At 40.7% G+C, this 14,001-nt stretch overlaps 1 protein-coding gene across 11 annotated transcripts in view; it reads right to left on the reverse strand.

Moving 5' to 3' along the window:
* Positions 1-14,001, reverse strand: part of LOC114785254 (cAMP-specific 3',5'-cyclic phosphodiesterase 4D) — a 99,008-nt gene that overhangs the window by 2,987 nt on the left and 82,020 nt on the right. For all 11 annotated transcript variants that reach the window (XM_028971216.1, XM_028971215.1, XM_028971217.1 and 8 more), the window contains 11 exons: positions 13,668-13,744; positions 13,535-13,584; positions 9,409-9,521; positions 3,447-3,540; positions 2,666-2,841; positions 2,321-2,419; positions 2,054-2,218; positions 1,863-1,962; positions 544-698; positions 336-458; positions 84-266 (listed from right to left, as the gene is read on the reverse strand). In XM_028971216.1, coding sequence (XP_028827049.1) covers positions 84-266; positions 336-458; positions 544-698; positions 1,863-1,962; positions 2,054-2,218; positions 2,321-2,419; positions 2,666-2,841; positions 3,447-3,540; positions 9,409-9,521; positions 13,535-13,584; positions 13,668-13,744 — 1,335 coding nt within the window. The remainder of the gene's footprint in view (positions 1-83; positions 267-335; positions 459-543; positions 699-1,862; positions 1,963-2,053; positions 2,219-2,320; positions 2,420-2,665; positions 2,842-3,446; positions 3,541-9,408; positions 9,522-13,534; positions 13,585-13,667; positions 13,745-14,001) is intronic.

Below are 14,001 nucleotides of genomic sequence, written 5' to 3' on the forward strand. Positions count from 1 at the left end.
TACAAGGAATCTTCAAACTGACCAACATCTATCTATGAATATATTTTTGTTAGAATAAAAGTGTCAGGGCACAGGAATACTACCTGAGACTTTTCCACCGACGCGTTGTGTTTGTCACACATGGGACTGATCTCCATGCCCCGTTCTCGCTCCCGGTCTCCTTGGCTGAAGAACTCCTCCATTATGCGGTCCGTCCATTGCTTGTACAGCTGCAAGGGCTTGGTCGGGTTGCTCAGGTCTGCACAGTGCACCATGTTCTGGAGAACCTGAGGAGAACCATACCATGTCAGACTTCCATGAAGAAACCAAGGTCCTATATTTAGCCTATAGTTTACCTGTATCCTGTCTGAATAATTATCCAGCAGGAGGACTCCAGAGCTCGTCACTTTCTTTGTCTCTACCATCGTTTTCAAGTCAGCAAGGAGGTTCATGTGTTTGGACATGTCAGTCGCCAGCACCTACATGAACACATGATGTTTTAAACTGTCTTAAAAATCACTCATGAACTCATGTAAATACATGTGGCTGCCTCATGGCTCTTACAATATCGATGACCATCTTCCTCAGGGATTGTCTTTGTTTTTTTGTCAAGTTTTGGAAGATGTCGCAGTTCTCTTCCTGCAACAGTTTGAAGCCCACAGCCAGGTGGTGGTTCTCCAGCACTGACGAGTCATTGTACATGAGGGCCAGTTCGGAGTCTGTCAGGACACAGAGAAACACAGAGAAACCTATATAAATCAGGTCAAATGCTCTGCATTCTGCTCCACGGGTGCGTCTTCTGAACAGTAATGTAAGATGGATGATCTCATGTACCCTGCTGTATCCTGGAACTACATGTCAGAGGTTGAGGATTAGTTTAAAAACGGATCTAATGCCTGACATGAAAACAGCCACATGTCTGGATGGTAAGAGACTAGTGTGCAACAAACTAGACCCTTAAACAGCTATGTCACAAATTCGTCATTAATACATCTTATGCCGTATTTCTGTTGCATAATCGGCTGAGCGAATGAATTCCAGCTCAGGGACTAAATGATTTCTGAGAAAACCTCTGCTCGGATATTGTAAGCCTGGAAGTGTGGGGACATTCAGAAGTGGATGTCACAACACCAGTCCATGTCATTAACAGACATCCAAGTCAGGCTCTTAGATGCGCACTCTGGCCGCATATGTGAACAAGGCTGTTTGTCAAGAAAGGAGAAACCTTGCACAAACGGAAAGAGGAAAGCACACTGGCTGAACTCAGAGTAAACGTCTACGACGCAGCATGTAAACATGCACATTAATCAGCTCTGGCAATGTAGTAATAGTTCATAACTGCAACGCTTTACTTCTGTTTTTCTGTTCCACAATATAACTTGAACTCGAACGATCAAATTTGATAATTGCAATAATTGTCATGTTTGTTACTGAATTATTTTTGTCCTATGTGACTTTTGTTAGCATTACTACATATATAATGCACCATGGCAACATAAAGACAATTTACATGGTCTTTATGTGTCTTTATGTGTGTGTGTGTGTGTATTTCTATGTCTATAAACGTCATACAAATTTAATAATACAAGCAGTAGGAATCTACAACTGTGAATGACACAATGAGTTGAATGAGTTGAAAGCATGTGCACTGCATACTGCTACTAATTTGCTAACAGCTGAGATACAACAAAAGGAAGTCTTCAGCTGTAATATGGTACTGCCAAATGACAGGCACTTCATGCAAATTCATGTAAATGAAAAACAAACCACCATGAATTTGTGTTCACAGAGGCCAACATTTCAGATAGTCACAGCCCAGTCTGTATTACTCAGAATTTACATTGTGAATCTGCCTTTATCTATTAAATGCAACACATACATACTTGTGTTAATGAGAAACTGGTTTGAGACGCCAGGATGATCCACATCATGAATCGCGCTAGCGAAAATGGCAGCGAGTATTTCAAGATCTGTGAAAACGGCCTGTAATGAGAAGGTCAGAGGACATTACTAAATAACTGAACAGACTGTGCCAATGATTTGGTTGCTCCATTTCACTTTTGTAGTCGTTTACCTCCAACGCAGGCGTGGAGAGCAGAACATGTGTAGACTGGGTGACGTCAGCAGCGTGGATGTTGTTGTGGTATGCCACATCAGCATGATAGTGGTCTTCTAAAGTCATCAGGTAGGTTATAAAGGTGTCTAATGGGATTTTAAAAGTTTTGAGTAAGTCCCTTTCCTGCAAATCAAAACAGAATGCATTAGACCCGTATGGACCAGAGATTTAAGGGTTTGTACTAAAAGAGTTTCAGTACGTGTCTAAGTTCATTGTTGTTCTTACTTGAAAAATTGTGTACATCATGACTGTTAAAGGCCGGTTTCCAGAAAACTCTGTAACTTTGAAAACATTAAGGCCCCATTTGTTTATGTCTTCTAACTCCTAAAAATAAAAATAAAAGTTATGAGTATAGTGGCATAGAAAATGATTTGTTAAAATATGCTGTAAAAGTTCTTTAAATGTGTGTACAGAGACATAAAAATATTAATTTACACCAAAACCAAAGTAATACCAATTTATCCATATTTATATACATGGAAATACAAAATGATAAAACAATATTTATTTATATGAAATATCTGGCCTTGCTGTTGGGTTTTGAATCTCGAGTGGCCTCCAGACTGGTACCTTGGCTAAGGACTCCTCTGTATCTGTCTTCACCCCAAACCGAGGGATGTTGGAATTGATGAGGCTGGTGCTGTGTGTTAATTTCTTCACACCACTAATTTGGGACATGGGCTTCTTCTTCTTCTCCTTCTCTTTTTGCATCTGAGGGGTGGGCATCTCCACATCATGCTGCTTGTCTAAAGATTCATAAAGAAAAAAAAAAAGATTGACAGTTGGACTGTAATGAATATGTTCTTCTCTTCTGAAGAATGGATGTATTTATACAAGTGTATTATTATGATATTATTTATTTGTGGGTAAAATATTATAAGATAGTTGTTTAGGATTATTGCAACAGAGTTGAATTTCTGACCAGTTTCAGAAAGTTTCTGATTACAGTTTCAATGTGATCAGCAGTTTATTGGAAATTGCAAATTCATGCCCATTAACTGAGAAATACATAAAAAAGACAATGTTGCTACATACTCTTAATCATTTTCCTAGTTGCCATTTATAAATTTCCTTCATTATCCATGAAAAAACAGAAAGAACAATAAATAGTCATTGACAAAGTTTGAAATTATGATGTAGTCAACACATCTGCTGATGCACTAGATACTCCACTAGTGTGAATTTGGCCAAATAGTTCCTCTTTACATACATGCAGATCATCAACAACCCATTCCGGTTACCAGATGTCTGGACAAAAAGGACATTTCTTATCTTAATATTTGCCAATAGTTATAAACCATAGACCATGTTTCTCTGTACAGGACTATGGTGTAGCCAATGTTCTTCTTACCTAAGAACGTGTTGGATATGAACTCAGAGACCTGATTCCCAGATCTGCTCATCTCAGACAGGTGGGTGAGCTCCCTGTTCAGCATTCTCTTGAACTAAAGTTTAGGTGGAGAGACACAAAGAGACATAAAAACTGATTATGACTCAATGACAATCATTAAAAGAAGCTTAACATAAACATTAACAATCATTAAAAGAAGCTTTCAACAAAACAAACAAGTCTGCAAAGAGTGTGCAGATCAATTTGCTGCCTGTGGATTAATCATGCAACCACATTATAGACACATTTGGTTGAAACAGAGGCCCAGAACAAGGAGACAGACAATTCCCTGGTTTATTCAACCATATTCAGATATATAAATCTGTGTTGGTGGAGTGCAAAACAAAACATAATTGACATTTGTACTGAAACAAACTGTCCAGATTCTGCAGCGGTCATCAAATGCAATGTTATTATTATTCTATTTATTAAAAACATTCAGATGAAGCTAATTTTAACCATGCTACAATTTTAAACACAGATTTAAAACTAAGCAATCCTTAGTTTTGACTTTACACACAGCATGAGAACATTTTGTAAAACATTTAATCAAGAACATTGTATTATTTTAGCTTATGTAGACTTAGTTTACAGCTTGGACATTTTCATTAAATGTTCACAAGTCTTCAGGACAGTAGGTTCTGAAACATCTGTGCAAAGTGTGGTACATCTAGCCATTATGCCACTCTTGAAGGAGACAATCCCAGATTGACAGCAAATGACCTTGTGAGGCTGCTGTAGCAAACAGATAGACCAGTCCTACATGCTCCTCAACATTCACATTTATCAACAAGGAAAAAGACCACCACTGCAGCAAAAGACATGGTGACAAACATGCCAGTATCATGTTTTTTATTATATTGATATCATGAAGCAATATCTCACAACATCATATATCGTACCGGGGGCAGTGGTGGCCTAGTGGTTATGGAAGCGGCCCCGTAATCAGAAGGTTGCTGGTTCGAATCCCGATCTGCCAAGTTACCACTGAGGTGCCACTGAGCAAAGCACCATCCCCACACACTGCTCCCCGGGTGCCTGTCATGGCTGCCCACTGCTCACTCAGGGTGATGGGTTAAATGCAGAGGACAAATTTCACTGTGTGCACTGTGTGCTGTGCTGCTGTGTATCACGTGTGACAATCACTTCACTTTCACGTACAGGCTGCACAAATCCCTGACCTGAAAGGGGGCAATGGAACCAATGGACAACGAGGGTAGGAAAAGGAAAAAAGCACACCATGTGCTGAAACTGTATCCAAAAACCAAATACTGTTTTTTGCTGCTTCTTTTTGTCAGTTGTTTCTGTGTATTGAAGTATAATTACAAGAAGCTTCTATTGACAATTACATCAAGTTTATGGAAAGAGACAATATTTGCAGTGTTGGCCCTTTTTTAAAGACCTCTGCATTTTGCCCTGGCATACTGTCAATCAACTTCTGGGCCAAATCCTGACCGATGGCAACATTCCTTCTTAATCAGTGTTTGGAGTTTGTCAGAATTTGTGGGTTTTTGTTTGTCCACCCGCCTCTTGTAAATTAAGCACAAGTTCTCAACTGGATTAAGGTCTGGGGAGTTTCCTGGCCATGAACCCAAACTTTTAATGTTTTGATCCCCGAACCACTTAGTTATCACTTTGGCCTTATGGCACAGTGTTCCATCATGCTGGAAAAGGCATTGTTCTTCACCAAAATTATCTCACTGCCTTGGATGAGAAAAAGCCCCACACATGAATGGTCTCAGGATGCTTTACTGTTGGACTGATGGTCTTCTCCAGACAATAATTTTTCCAGATGCCCCAAACAATCTGAAAGGGTTGTTCTCAGCAACCCAATCCCTGCACATTTTGCAGAATTCCAGTCTGTCCTCAATGTTTTTATAGAAGAGAAGTTGCCCTTCTTGACGCCAGGCCTTCCTCCAAAATTCTTCATCTCATTATGTGTGCAGATGCTCTCACAACTGCCTGCTGCCATTCCTGAGCAAGCTCTGAACTGGTGGCCCCTTGATCTCGCAGCTGAATCATCTTTAGGAGATGGTCCTGTCGCTTGCTGGACTTTCTTGGACTCCCTGAAGCCTTCTTTACAACACTTGAACCTCTCTCCTCAAAGTTTTTGGTGACTAGATAAATGGTTAATGTATGTGCTATCTTGGTAGCAGCAATATTCTCGCCTGTAAAGCCCTTTTTTATGTAACGCAATGATGATTGCTTGTGTTTACTTGCAGGTAACCAGGAAGAACAATGATTTCAAGCATCACCCTCCTTTTAAAGCATCCAGTCTACTATTCTTACTCGATCAGCATGACAGAATGATCTCCAGCCTTGTGCTGGTCAACACTCTCACTTGTGTTAATGAGAGGATCACTCAAATGATCTCAGCAGGTCCTTTTGTGGCAGGGCTGAAATGAAAGCAGCAAACTTTGTGAAAACCAGTATTTGTGTCATTCTCAAACTGCACAGTTAAGGCGTAATGGCACAACATGCTCAATCCCACCGACACACATTCCGATGAGGATCCAGAGCTCGGATGCCTGGGTAAGGACTTTCCAATCTCAGGGGCAGACGTTTCTGAGGTAGTCAAACAGATACACAGCAGTGGAGCCCCGGGGGTGGATGAGATCCATCCTGGATATCTCATGGCTATGGATGTCTCGGCAACATTGCATGGACATCAGGGGCAGTTCTGGTGGAGTGGCAGACTGGGGTGGTGGTCCCTGTTTTTAAGAAGGGGGACCAGAGGGTGTGTTCCAACTACAGGGGGATCACGCTCCTCAGCCTCCCTGGAAATGTCTACTCCAAGGTACTGGAGAGGAGGGTCCGGTTGATAGTTGAATCTCGAATTGAGGAGGAGCAATGTTTTAGTCCTGGACTGTGGACCAGATCTTTAACCTTGCTGGGATGATGGAGTTTGCCCAACCAATCCACATGTGTGTCCGCTGCCCCTCCACATCGAAAGGATCCAGTTGAGGTGGTTCATGCATCTGGTCAGGATGCCTCCTGGATGCCTCCCTGGGGAGGTGTTTCGGGCATGTCCTGCCGACAGGAGGCCCCTGGGTTGACCCAGGACACGCTGGAGAATTATATCTCCAATCTGGTCTGGGAACGCCTTGGGGTCCTGCCGGAGGAGCTGGTGGAGGTGGCTGGGGAGAGGGCTGTCTGGGATTCCCTACTTGGGATGCTGCCCTAGTGACCTGGACCCGGATAAGCGGAGGAAGACGAGGATGAGGACATTATTATTTATTCATTTACTTTAGGACTTTCATTCACATCCAACTTGCCACCCATGTATAAATTATGTATAGATCAGTGTAGATCATTATGTAGATTTTTAATTATAGATGATATTAAGACAGCCTCTACAATAATATGAGAATTCATGCCACTATAAAAATATTTTAAAAAGTGAGAAGTCTGATCCCATTGGATTACTGTTGACCTTGTGTCTGATGGTCTGTCCTTCAAGATTTCAAGCTCAGGGCTCTGTGTGACTTCAACCTTGCAGTAATAACATTTTAAAGCTTATTTTTACCCTCACACTGGCGATACTGGATTAAACAGTTTTAATAGGGTTAGACTGACAAATTCCTTTGGTGCACCATGCAATCCTTGAATTAAACATCATCTCTGTGGTGGACAAAAAGATGTGGCCTTCTTCTCTGCATTGTTTGTCTGAGCAGTCTTCAAAAGAAGGGTCAGTATGGAGGCATGTTCTATTCACCAGAATTCAGCAGTGCAGGTTGAGACCTGTTACTGAAAAGGCCTGAGGGGAGAGGACTGCGTTTGGATTCAGTGATTAAAAAAACAAGACGGTTCAGGTTCATTAATGCAGTAGAGTTGCTTTTTCCACATTGTGACTATTAAAAACGAAACAGTTACAATTAAATAAATTGTTGAAAAAAATATGTCCCTTAAATTTGACTGGTCTGTAACAGAGGGGATCTATCCGAAATGTCTCTAGGTGAACTGCACAAGCTTCAGAAAAGCCTCTAAAGACAATGAGGCTTTCATGGTGACGTGACACAGCAATAAAGAAGTCAGTCTTTAGCCAGCAATCCATCTTATCTGTTCCTAGAAAGGGCTCATTCCGCCCCACTCAGCCATGCAAGTTGATCATCCTAGAGAGGTCTTATGTAACTGTGGATTTGGTAAATACACTTTGCATTTTAGATAACATAGCGGCTTCTCACGTTCACCATTGGTCAGCACCCAGGTGCTGTTAACAAATAAATAAACAGGATACAACACCTGAGAGAGCAGCAAAAAGACAATGTTTTAGTAGTTTTTCACTGCATTAGTACATTTACATTTACATTTACAGCATTTATCAGATGCCCTTATCCAGAGCGACTTACAATCAGTAGTTACAGGGACAGTCTCCCTGGAGCAATTTAGGGTTAAGTGTCTTGCTCAGGGACACAATGGTAGTAAGTGGGATTCGAACCCGGGTCTTCTGGTTCATAGGTGAGTGTGTTACCCACTAGGCTACTACCACCCCTATGCCATTACTAGTTAGCAGGGACCTAACATTAACCTGGATCTAACATATTCAGCTTCAGGTTACTTAATTTGCACCAATTGGTATTGTTTTCTAAAACAATAAAAAATTCAATAGTATAAAAAAATTATGAATTGCATTAAAAATAAATAGAAAAATTTTAATAAAGTGCCATTGGCCAGTGTTAGCTTTTTTAAGAAAAAAAAAAAATCTGTATATGTAAATAAATTATATTATGTATTGAATATTAGTAAGTAATGAATCACTTGATAAATTATATTCTGTATTGAATATTAGTAAGTAATGAATCACTTGATATGATGTGGTGATTTCATCATAGTTAATTGCCATAGTGACAGAGCAGACCACAGTCTCTCATAGTTTATTACATTACTTTATTACATTACTTGCTTAAAGGTGTTAATTAGTGAGTGTTAATAAACGCAACATTTAATTATATACAATTAGCAAATGATTTGGTACTATATGTTAAGGCTATTGTTGACATTATTTGCATGTACATAACTGGAGTAAGATTTCAGACTGGACATCTGTGCTCATGACATTGTCGTCTATTCATTTGAGTCAATAGAAATGCGTTGCTTTGACATCATTTCTGACACCAGCTTTATTGAGGCTGCAGTGATTTGATCATCTGATGAAAGTATCGTCACTCCTGTTTAGGGGAAAGGAGGATGCGGGGGGGTTGCAAGGTGTGAGTCAGAACCATGGACACATGACTTTCAGTTCAATGTTACGAGCAAGGGCTCCCATTTTTGAGAGGCGCTTACCCAAAACCACACAGTTAGAGGAGCCGTGCCACAACCAGAGCCCGAAAAATCTACAGCAACATTACTGAAGCTGTTCACAGTTCACTCAGAGGGCAAAAGGGGTGTTTCCCTGAACACAACGCATTCCGTTCCAGCTGTTCTATCTGCTTTCACTAAAACAACATAATACCACATAACACACACAAAGGCATTCTAACAGAACATATGGAGAGCTTGGATTATGGCAGAACAGATGGTCACATACACTTTTTGTGAGACATCATACATCCTGCCCCAGCAACAGGATGTAATTACAGACCTAGAGTTGAATAAAAGGTGAAGCCTTCTGTGTTGGAGACATATGTTTTGTGCACATCTGGACGTGACTCCTCCTCTCGAGCAGCCATCTTGGCTCTCATGCCAGTACAACGCTTGCTCAGACAGTGGATCAGGCAGTCGGCCGAGAATCCGGCAAACAGTTCCCGTGCCGGCGTCCACCAGATTACCCACTCATACACAAACCATTACATAAAGTGGAGACTCTTATCATCACCAATCAGATGCCAATCGCTGAATGAACCAGTTGCTGGTTAAAATGTGAACACTGACGAGGCTGTGTGGGTGAAGGGAAATGGTAAATGAATGACTGGTAGCGCCTTACCTTATTGGAAGCCATCTCACTAACAGAGTGCCTGGTCTGCAGGGTCTCCAGCTGGTCCAAGCACCAGTCCAGCTCCTCCAGGGTCTCTGTGGCCAGCTTCTGGTAGGCATCCTCTGGAGGGACAATGGGCACAGAGTGGTCAGTTTTGAGACGTTTGGCAGGACTGGCCGAGGCTTCCTGTGCATGGTCCTCCACACTGTTGAATGGCATTTTCGGGTGCCCTGAATGGACACACGGGTGACTCTTCATGCTGCGGTGAAAAGGACCTTATCAAGGTTTAAAGGACCGGAGAGTGGGACAAGAAAGCCCAGTGGTCCTCTTCTCAGTGTTCAGCAGTGCAGCAGAGCCTTTCCCAGTGAAAATCTGGAAACAATCCACAGGTACGTCGCTCCCACGAAATAAAGCCACGGAGCCCCATGCTCCACAGCATATAAAATGAAATCAATCTCCAGAACATGGTCTGCATTTAGACAGAAACATTTACATACATACACAAGGTACAGTCAGTAATCCAAGGAACGCTGAGCTCTAGTCAGTCATAAAGAGTTACGAGTTAGGGTCTTCTGCAGCATTCCATCAGGGCTTAGCGCAGGGAAATCCACCTGGACGAGAACTTACGGCCAAACGGCCTTAGCTGTACCATCGGAGACAACCCCAACAAAGAACCGGCACGGCAGGACCCCTCTCCTCTCCGTCTATTCTCCACGACCACAGACCCCCCCACCCCCTGCCAGAGACCCCCATATGGAGGCCATGACTTCAAGAGGCAAGTATATATTTTTTTCCTTGTCCTCCGGTGGCTTGTCCTCACAAGTGATGACACAGTAGCAACGTCCTAGGTGACCCCCACAGGAGAACTGACGCAGGCAGCGGAGTCCAGCACCTCAGCAAGAGCAGCGTGAGTTGGGAGGCATTGCTTTACACAAACATGAGCGATTTCCTGTGAAAGCACAAGCCTGAAGAGCTGGAGAGCATGACACAGGGAGACCAGCAAGAGCCGGACTGGAATCCCGGACAGGAGTCACAAAATGCAGCATTGTTCTAGAACAGCAATTATTTGAACCAATAAATCAATTAATTTGTAAATATATTTTAATCATTTAAATAATGTGTATGAGTATTCTCACAATACCTATAATGCAATACATTATGAGGTTCAGGTGATTTTGTTACCAAAAAAATGAAAATGTTATGGTTCTGTATTAAGACTAATTTACTAATTTACAAAATACTAAAAACATATACATGTAGACACATAAAGCAAAACTACTAAAATGTAATGATTCTGTAATATGCTGAATTCCATTCAAATTAAATTTAAAAGGGAGAAAAACTCAATAAGTCATTACATATTTTAACTACGTTATGGCCTTTTATTGGGTAAATATAATTTTATTGATAAATGAGAGTTCAGTCCTATAAAGACCTACGTGTAGAGTCTTACTCGACTGAGCTGCATAAAGTTAATTTGTACAAAAGGATTCCTGTGGGACATCTAGTGCATCTAGTAGAATTTTAATCATATGTAATAATTTGAGAATTTATTTATTTCACTTACATTTAATACAGCATATATTTAGGTTTAACTTTTTGATGCACTAAAATCTGTTTTTTTGTGGCATTCCAACTGAACGCGCATCACACTCCTACATACATAAGCAGACATTCAATGTGAGGCCTGGGTAAGATTGTGCAAATGAAATCCGCTCGGATTAGTGAAAGGACGTAATCCGTATTAGGAAATGATGTAGTGCTGCAGCGTGCCACTCTGTCCAGATTATCACATCTGCTGTGGTCTCCACCATGCCTCCATTCGAAAGTTGCAGTGGTAATTTAAATTAAAGACAGAAGTGCCCTGCTCCATTGTAGATGATGAAGCCCTCGTAGGCGAGTGTGTCTTTTGTTGTTTGCATTCATGTGTGTGAGAGCACATGCCCTGTGTGCCAATGAAGTCACCAGACTCTAGGGAGGGCTGTTCAGGCTAACACTGATATAACCTTCCTTTTGTCCACACGACTGAGTGGAGCAAGCAGACAGAGCATCTTGCCTCTATCTCTGATAAAGCAAAAAAGAAGAGAGAGAAAGACAAAGAAAGAGTGAGGTAAAACATGCCGCCACCCCTCCCCTCTCCACTCCCCACTCCCTCATGAGGAGGGGTCCACCATCCTTGCTGACAACATCTCCTCTGACGTCAACGGCATTCTTCTCGTTTTAAGTACCACACCAGAGGCCGGCCCCTCTGAGCTGGCTCGGGTGGAGAGGAAAACTGCTAATCTGTGGACTGGATTTCCCGAAGCGAGAGGAGTGGAGCCAACATTCCCCCACCTTAATGCGCTCACTGGCACTTAATATTTCCAGTGTACACAAATCTAGGAGTGGTTTAAGAGAAAGAAAATTGGTTTATATTAAAATACTGATTCAAACTTGCTAGTGAGAAATATTCATAATTAACCAACAACACTTATAGCAGGAAATGCAAGGGCATTTTTATAGCACATTTCAGACACTGGCAATAAGGCTCTCTATTCAAAAATACTGAATGAAAATAATTTTAGAAATGACTCTCTATTCAAAAAGGCATACAAATTGTAAATACATTACAATAAATACATTAGATCATCTAAATATACACATAGAAGGTAAAGCCACTGGCTGCTGTCTTACCCAAAGACATCGGTGAGTTTTGAGGCTGGATTTAGAAATCTGAGACAGAAGTTGGTTCTGAAAATGCACATGCAGCCTCACCCTGTTTAGCTCCAGTAAGAGCCCTGAACAGCAGTCTGCTCCCTAGAGACCTCAGATATTTGGTACATGTGTATTCATTAAAAACATCTCTAGGAGGTACCTTAATCTGTTTAAAGGTTTACTAGGCAGTGTTCAATACTTTGAAATCAATTCTAGAATAAACTGGAAGCCAATGCAAAAAGGCAGTGGTTGGCCTAGTGCATATATGTGTGTGTTTGTGTGTGTGTGTGTGTGTGTGTGTGTGTGTGTGTGTGTGTGCGTGTGTGTGTGTGTGTGTAAACTATATGTCTATGGGTAAACTATATGAATAGACTTACACCTACACAGAAAAAAGCTAAACACTAGCTAAAAAATTGCTCATAAGCATAAATTAAACTTAATTTAAAATAATTTAACAAAGTTCTGATTGACAAAGTTCTGTGGATGCAGAATGAAACGTCTCTACATTAAAGAAAGAAAGTCCAGTTGCCATGACACAACTTTCAGATGATTAATTCAAAAGAGCAAACTCATATTTTTTAAAATACTGTAATGAGAAAAAAAAAAACATTAAACCAACAACAGCTACGGTTTACATTTTCAGACACTGTAAAAAGTGAACATTGGCTAAACTTAAAAAAATTAAGTTTAGCCAATCTGTAATCTGTCACACCTAATATTTTAGCATTGACCTAATGACGTAATGTAAATCAAACCTGATGTTATCTGATTTATTTGCATTATGTCAATGCTAAAATTTTACGTGTGATTACTTAATATTAGTAATTTTAGATTACTTTTCTTTTTTTGTTTAACCAGCGTTCACTTTTTTCAGTGTACTATTTAAATTCCGGTCATAATGGTGGTACCTGAGAGCAATTGGTGATTGTGATTGTGAAACTACTGTAATACTGCATTAACAATAGCAACAACAACAAAAAGCTATTACATTACAATCAGTGCAAGCACAATGAAATTGACTTACACAGTATATATCGCATGATATATGGACAATTATATATTACAATATTGGACAGCCCCCAAATAACCCCAAAACCCTCTTCAGCTTGACTTCATCTGACAAAGACAGATATGCATGTTGCTAGGCAACACTCTCAGGTCATTTACAATAACCGAATAATAATTCTTCCTGGACTATGTCCATTGTCTGACAGAGCGGCTTAGAAAAGACAAGTGTGAAATGCTGTCATCATGGCAAAGTTCACCGTTTTGAGTCTAAAATATGAAACAGCAGTGTGAAGAGTTTTGTCTCCCTCTAGAGTACCAGTAGAAACCATACACTCACAACAGGGAACTGTCCTGTACACTCCAATTCCAGTCTGCAACAGTCAATATGTCTCTCTAACAAACCATATAAATAATCAATAAAACCAATATTTACCTGTGAAGGAGGTCTTTGTGATGGGAGGCTGATTGCACATGGGTGAGCGCCTGAGAAAACCAGACGTGGGTAAAAAAAATGCTGTTTCAAGTGAGAACAGGTAAAACAGTGGGGGAAAGGTCTGTGCACTCACTTGTTTGACGTCCTGTCTTGTTGCAAGTTGGTCAAGGCTGCAAAATTATTCCGGACAGTTCTCAAACTAGCCAGTACCTACACATATTTACACACACACAAAATGGTAAATGTTATTAAAAATGCATGGTATTGTAGTGAAAGCTGCAAACATTCATGCCATTTACAATTACATACTGTCTTATTCCAGCAAGAAATGCTGATATTATGTTGTAATTTGGTTCTCAGGTGTAGAATTAGGACTTATTTATGATTAGTGCTAAAATATTCAGAATATCCTCAGTGTAGTACAGTACATTATATATATACATTATCCTGTGTGTTTGGTGGCAGTA

This window comes from Denticeps clupeoides, chromosome 3, assembly GCF_900700375.1.
Source record: "Denticeps clupeoides chromosome 3, fDenClu1.1, whole genome shotgun sequence".
Lineage (NCBI taxonomy): Eukaryota > Metazoa > Chordata > Actinopteri > Clupeiformes > Denticipitidae > Denticeps > Denticeps clupeoides.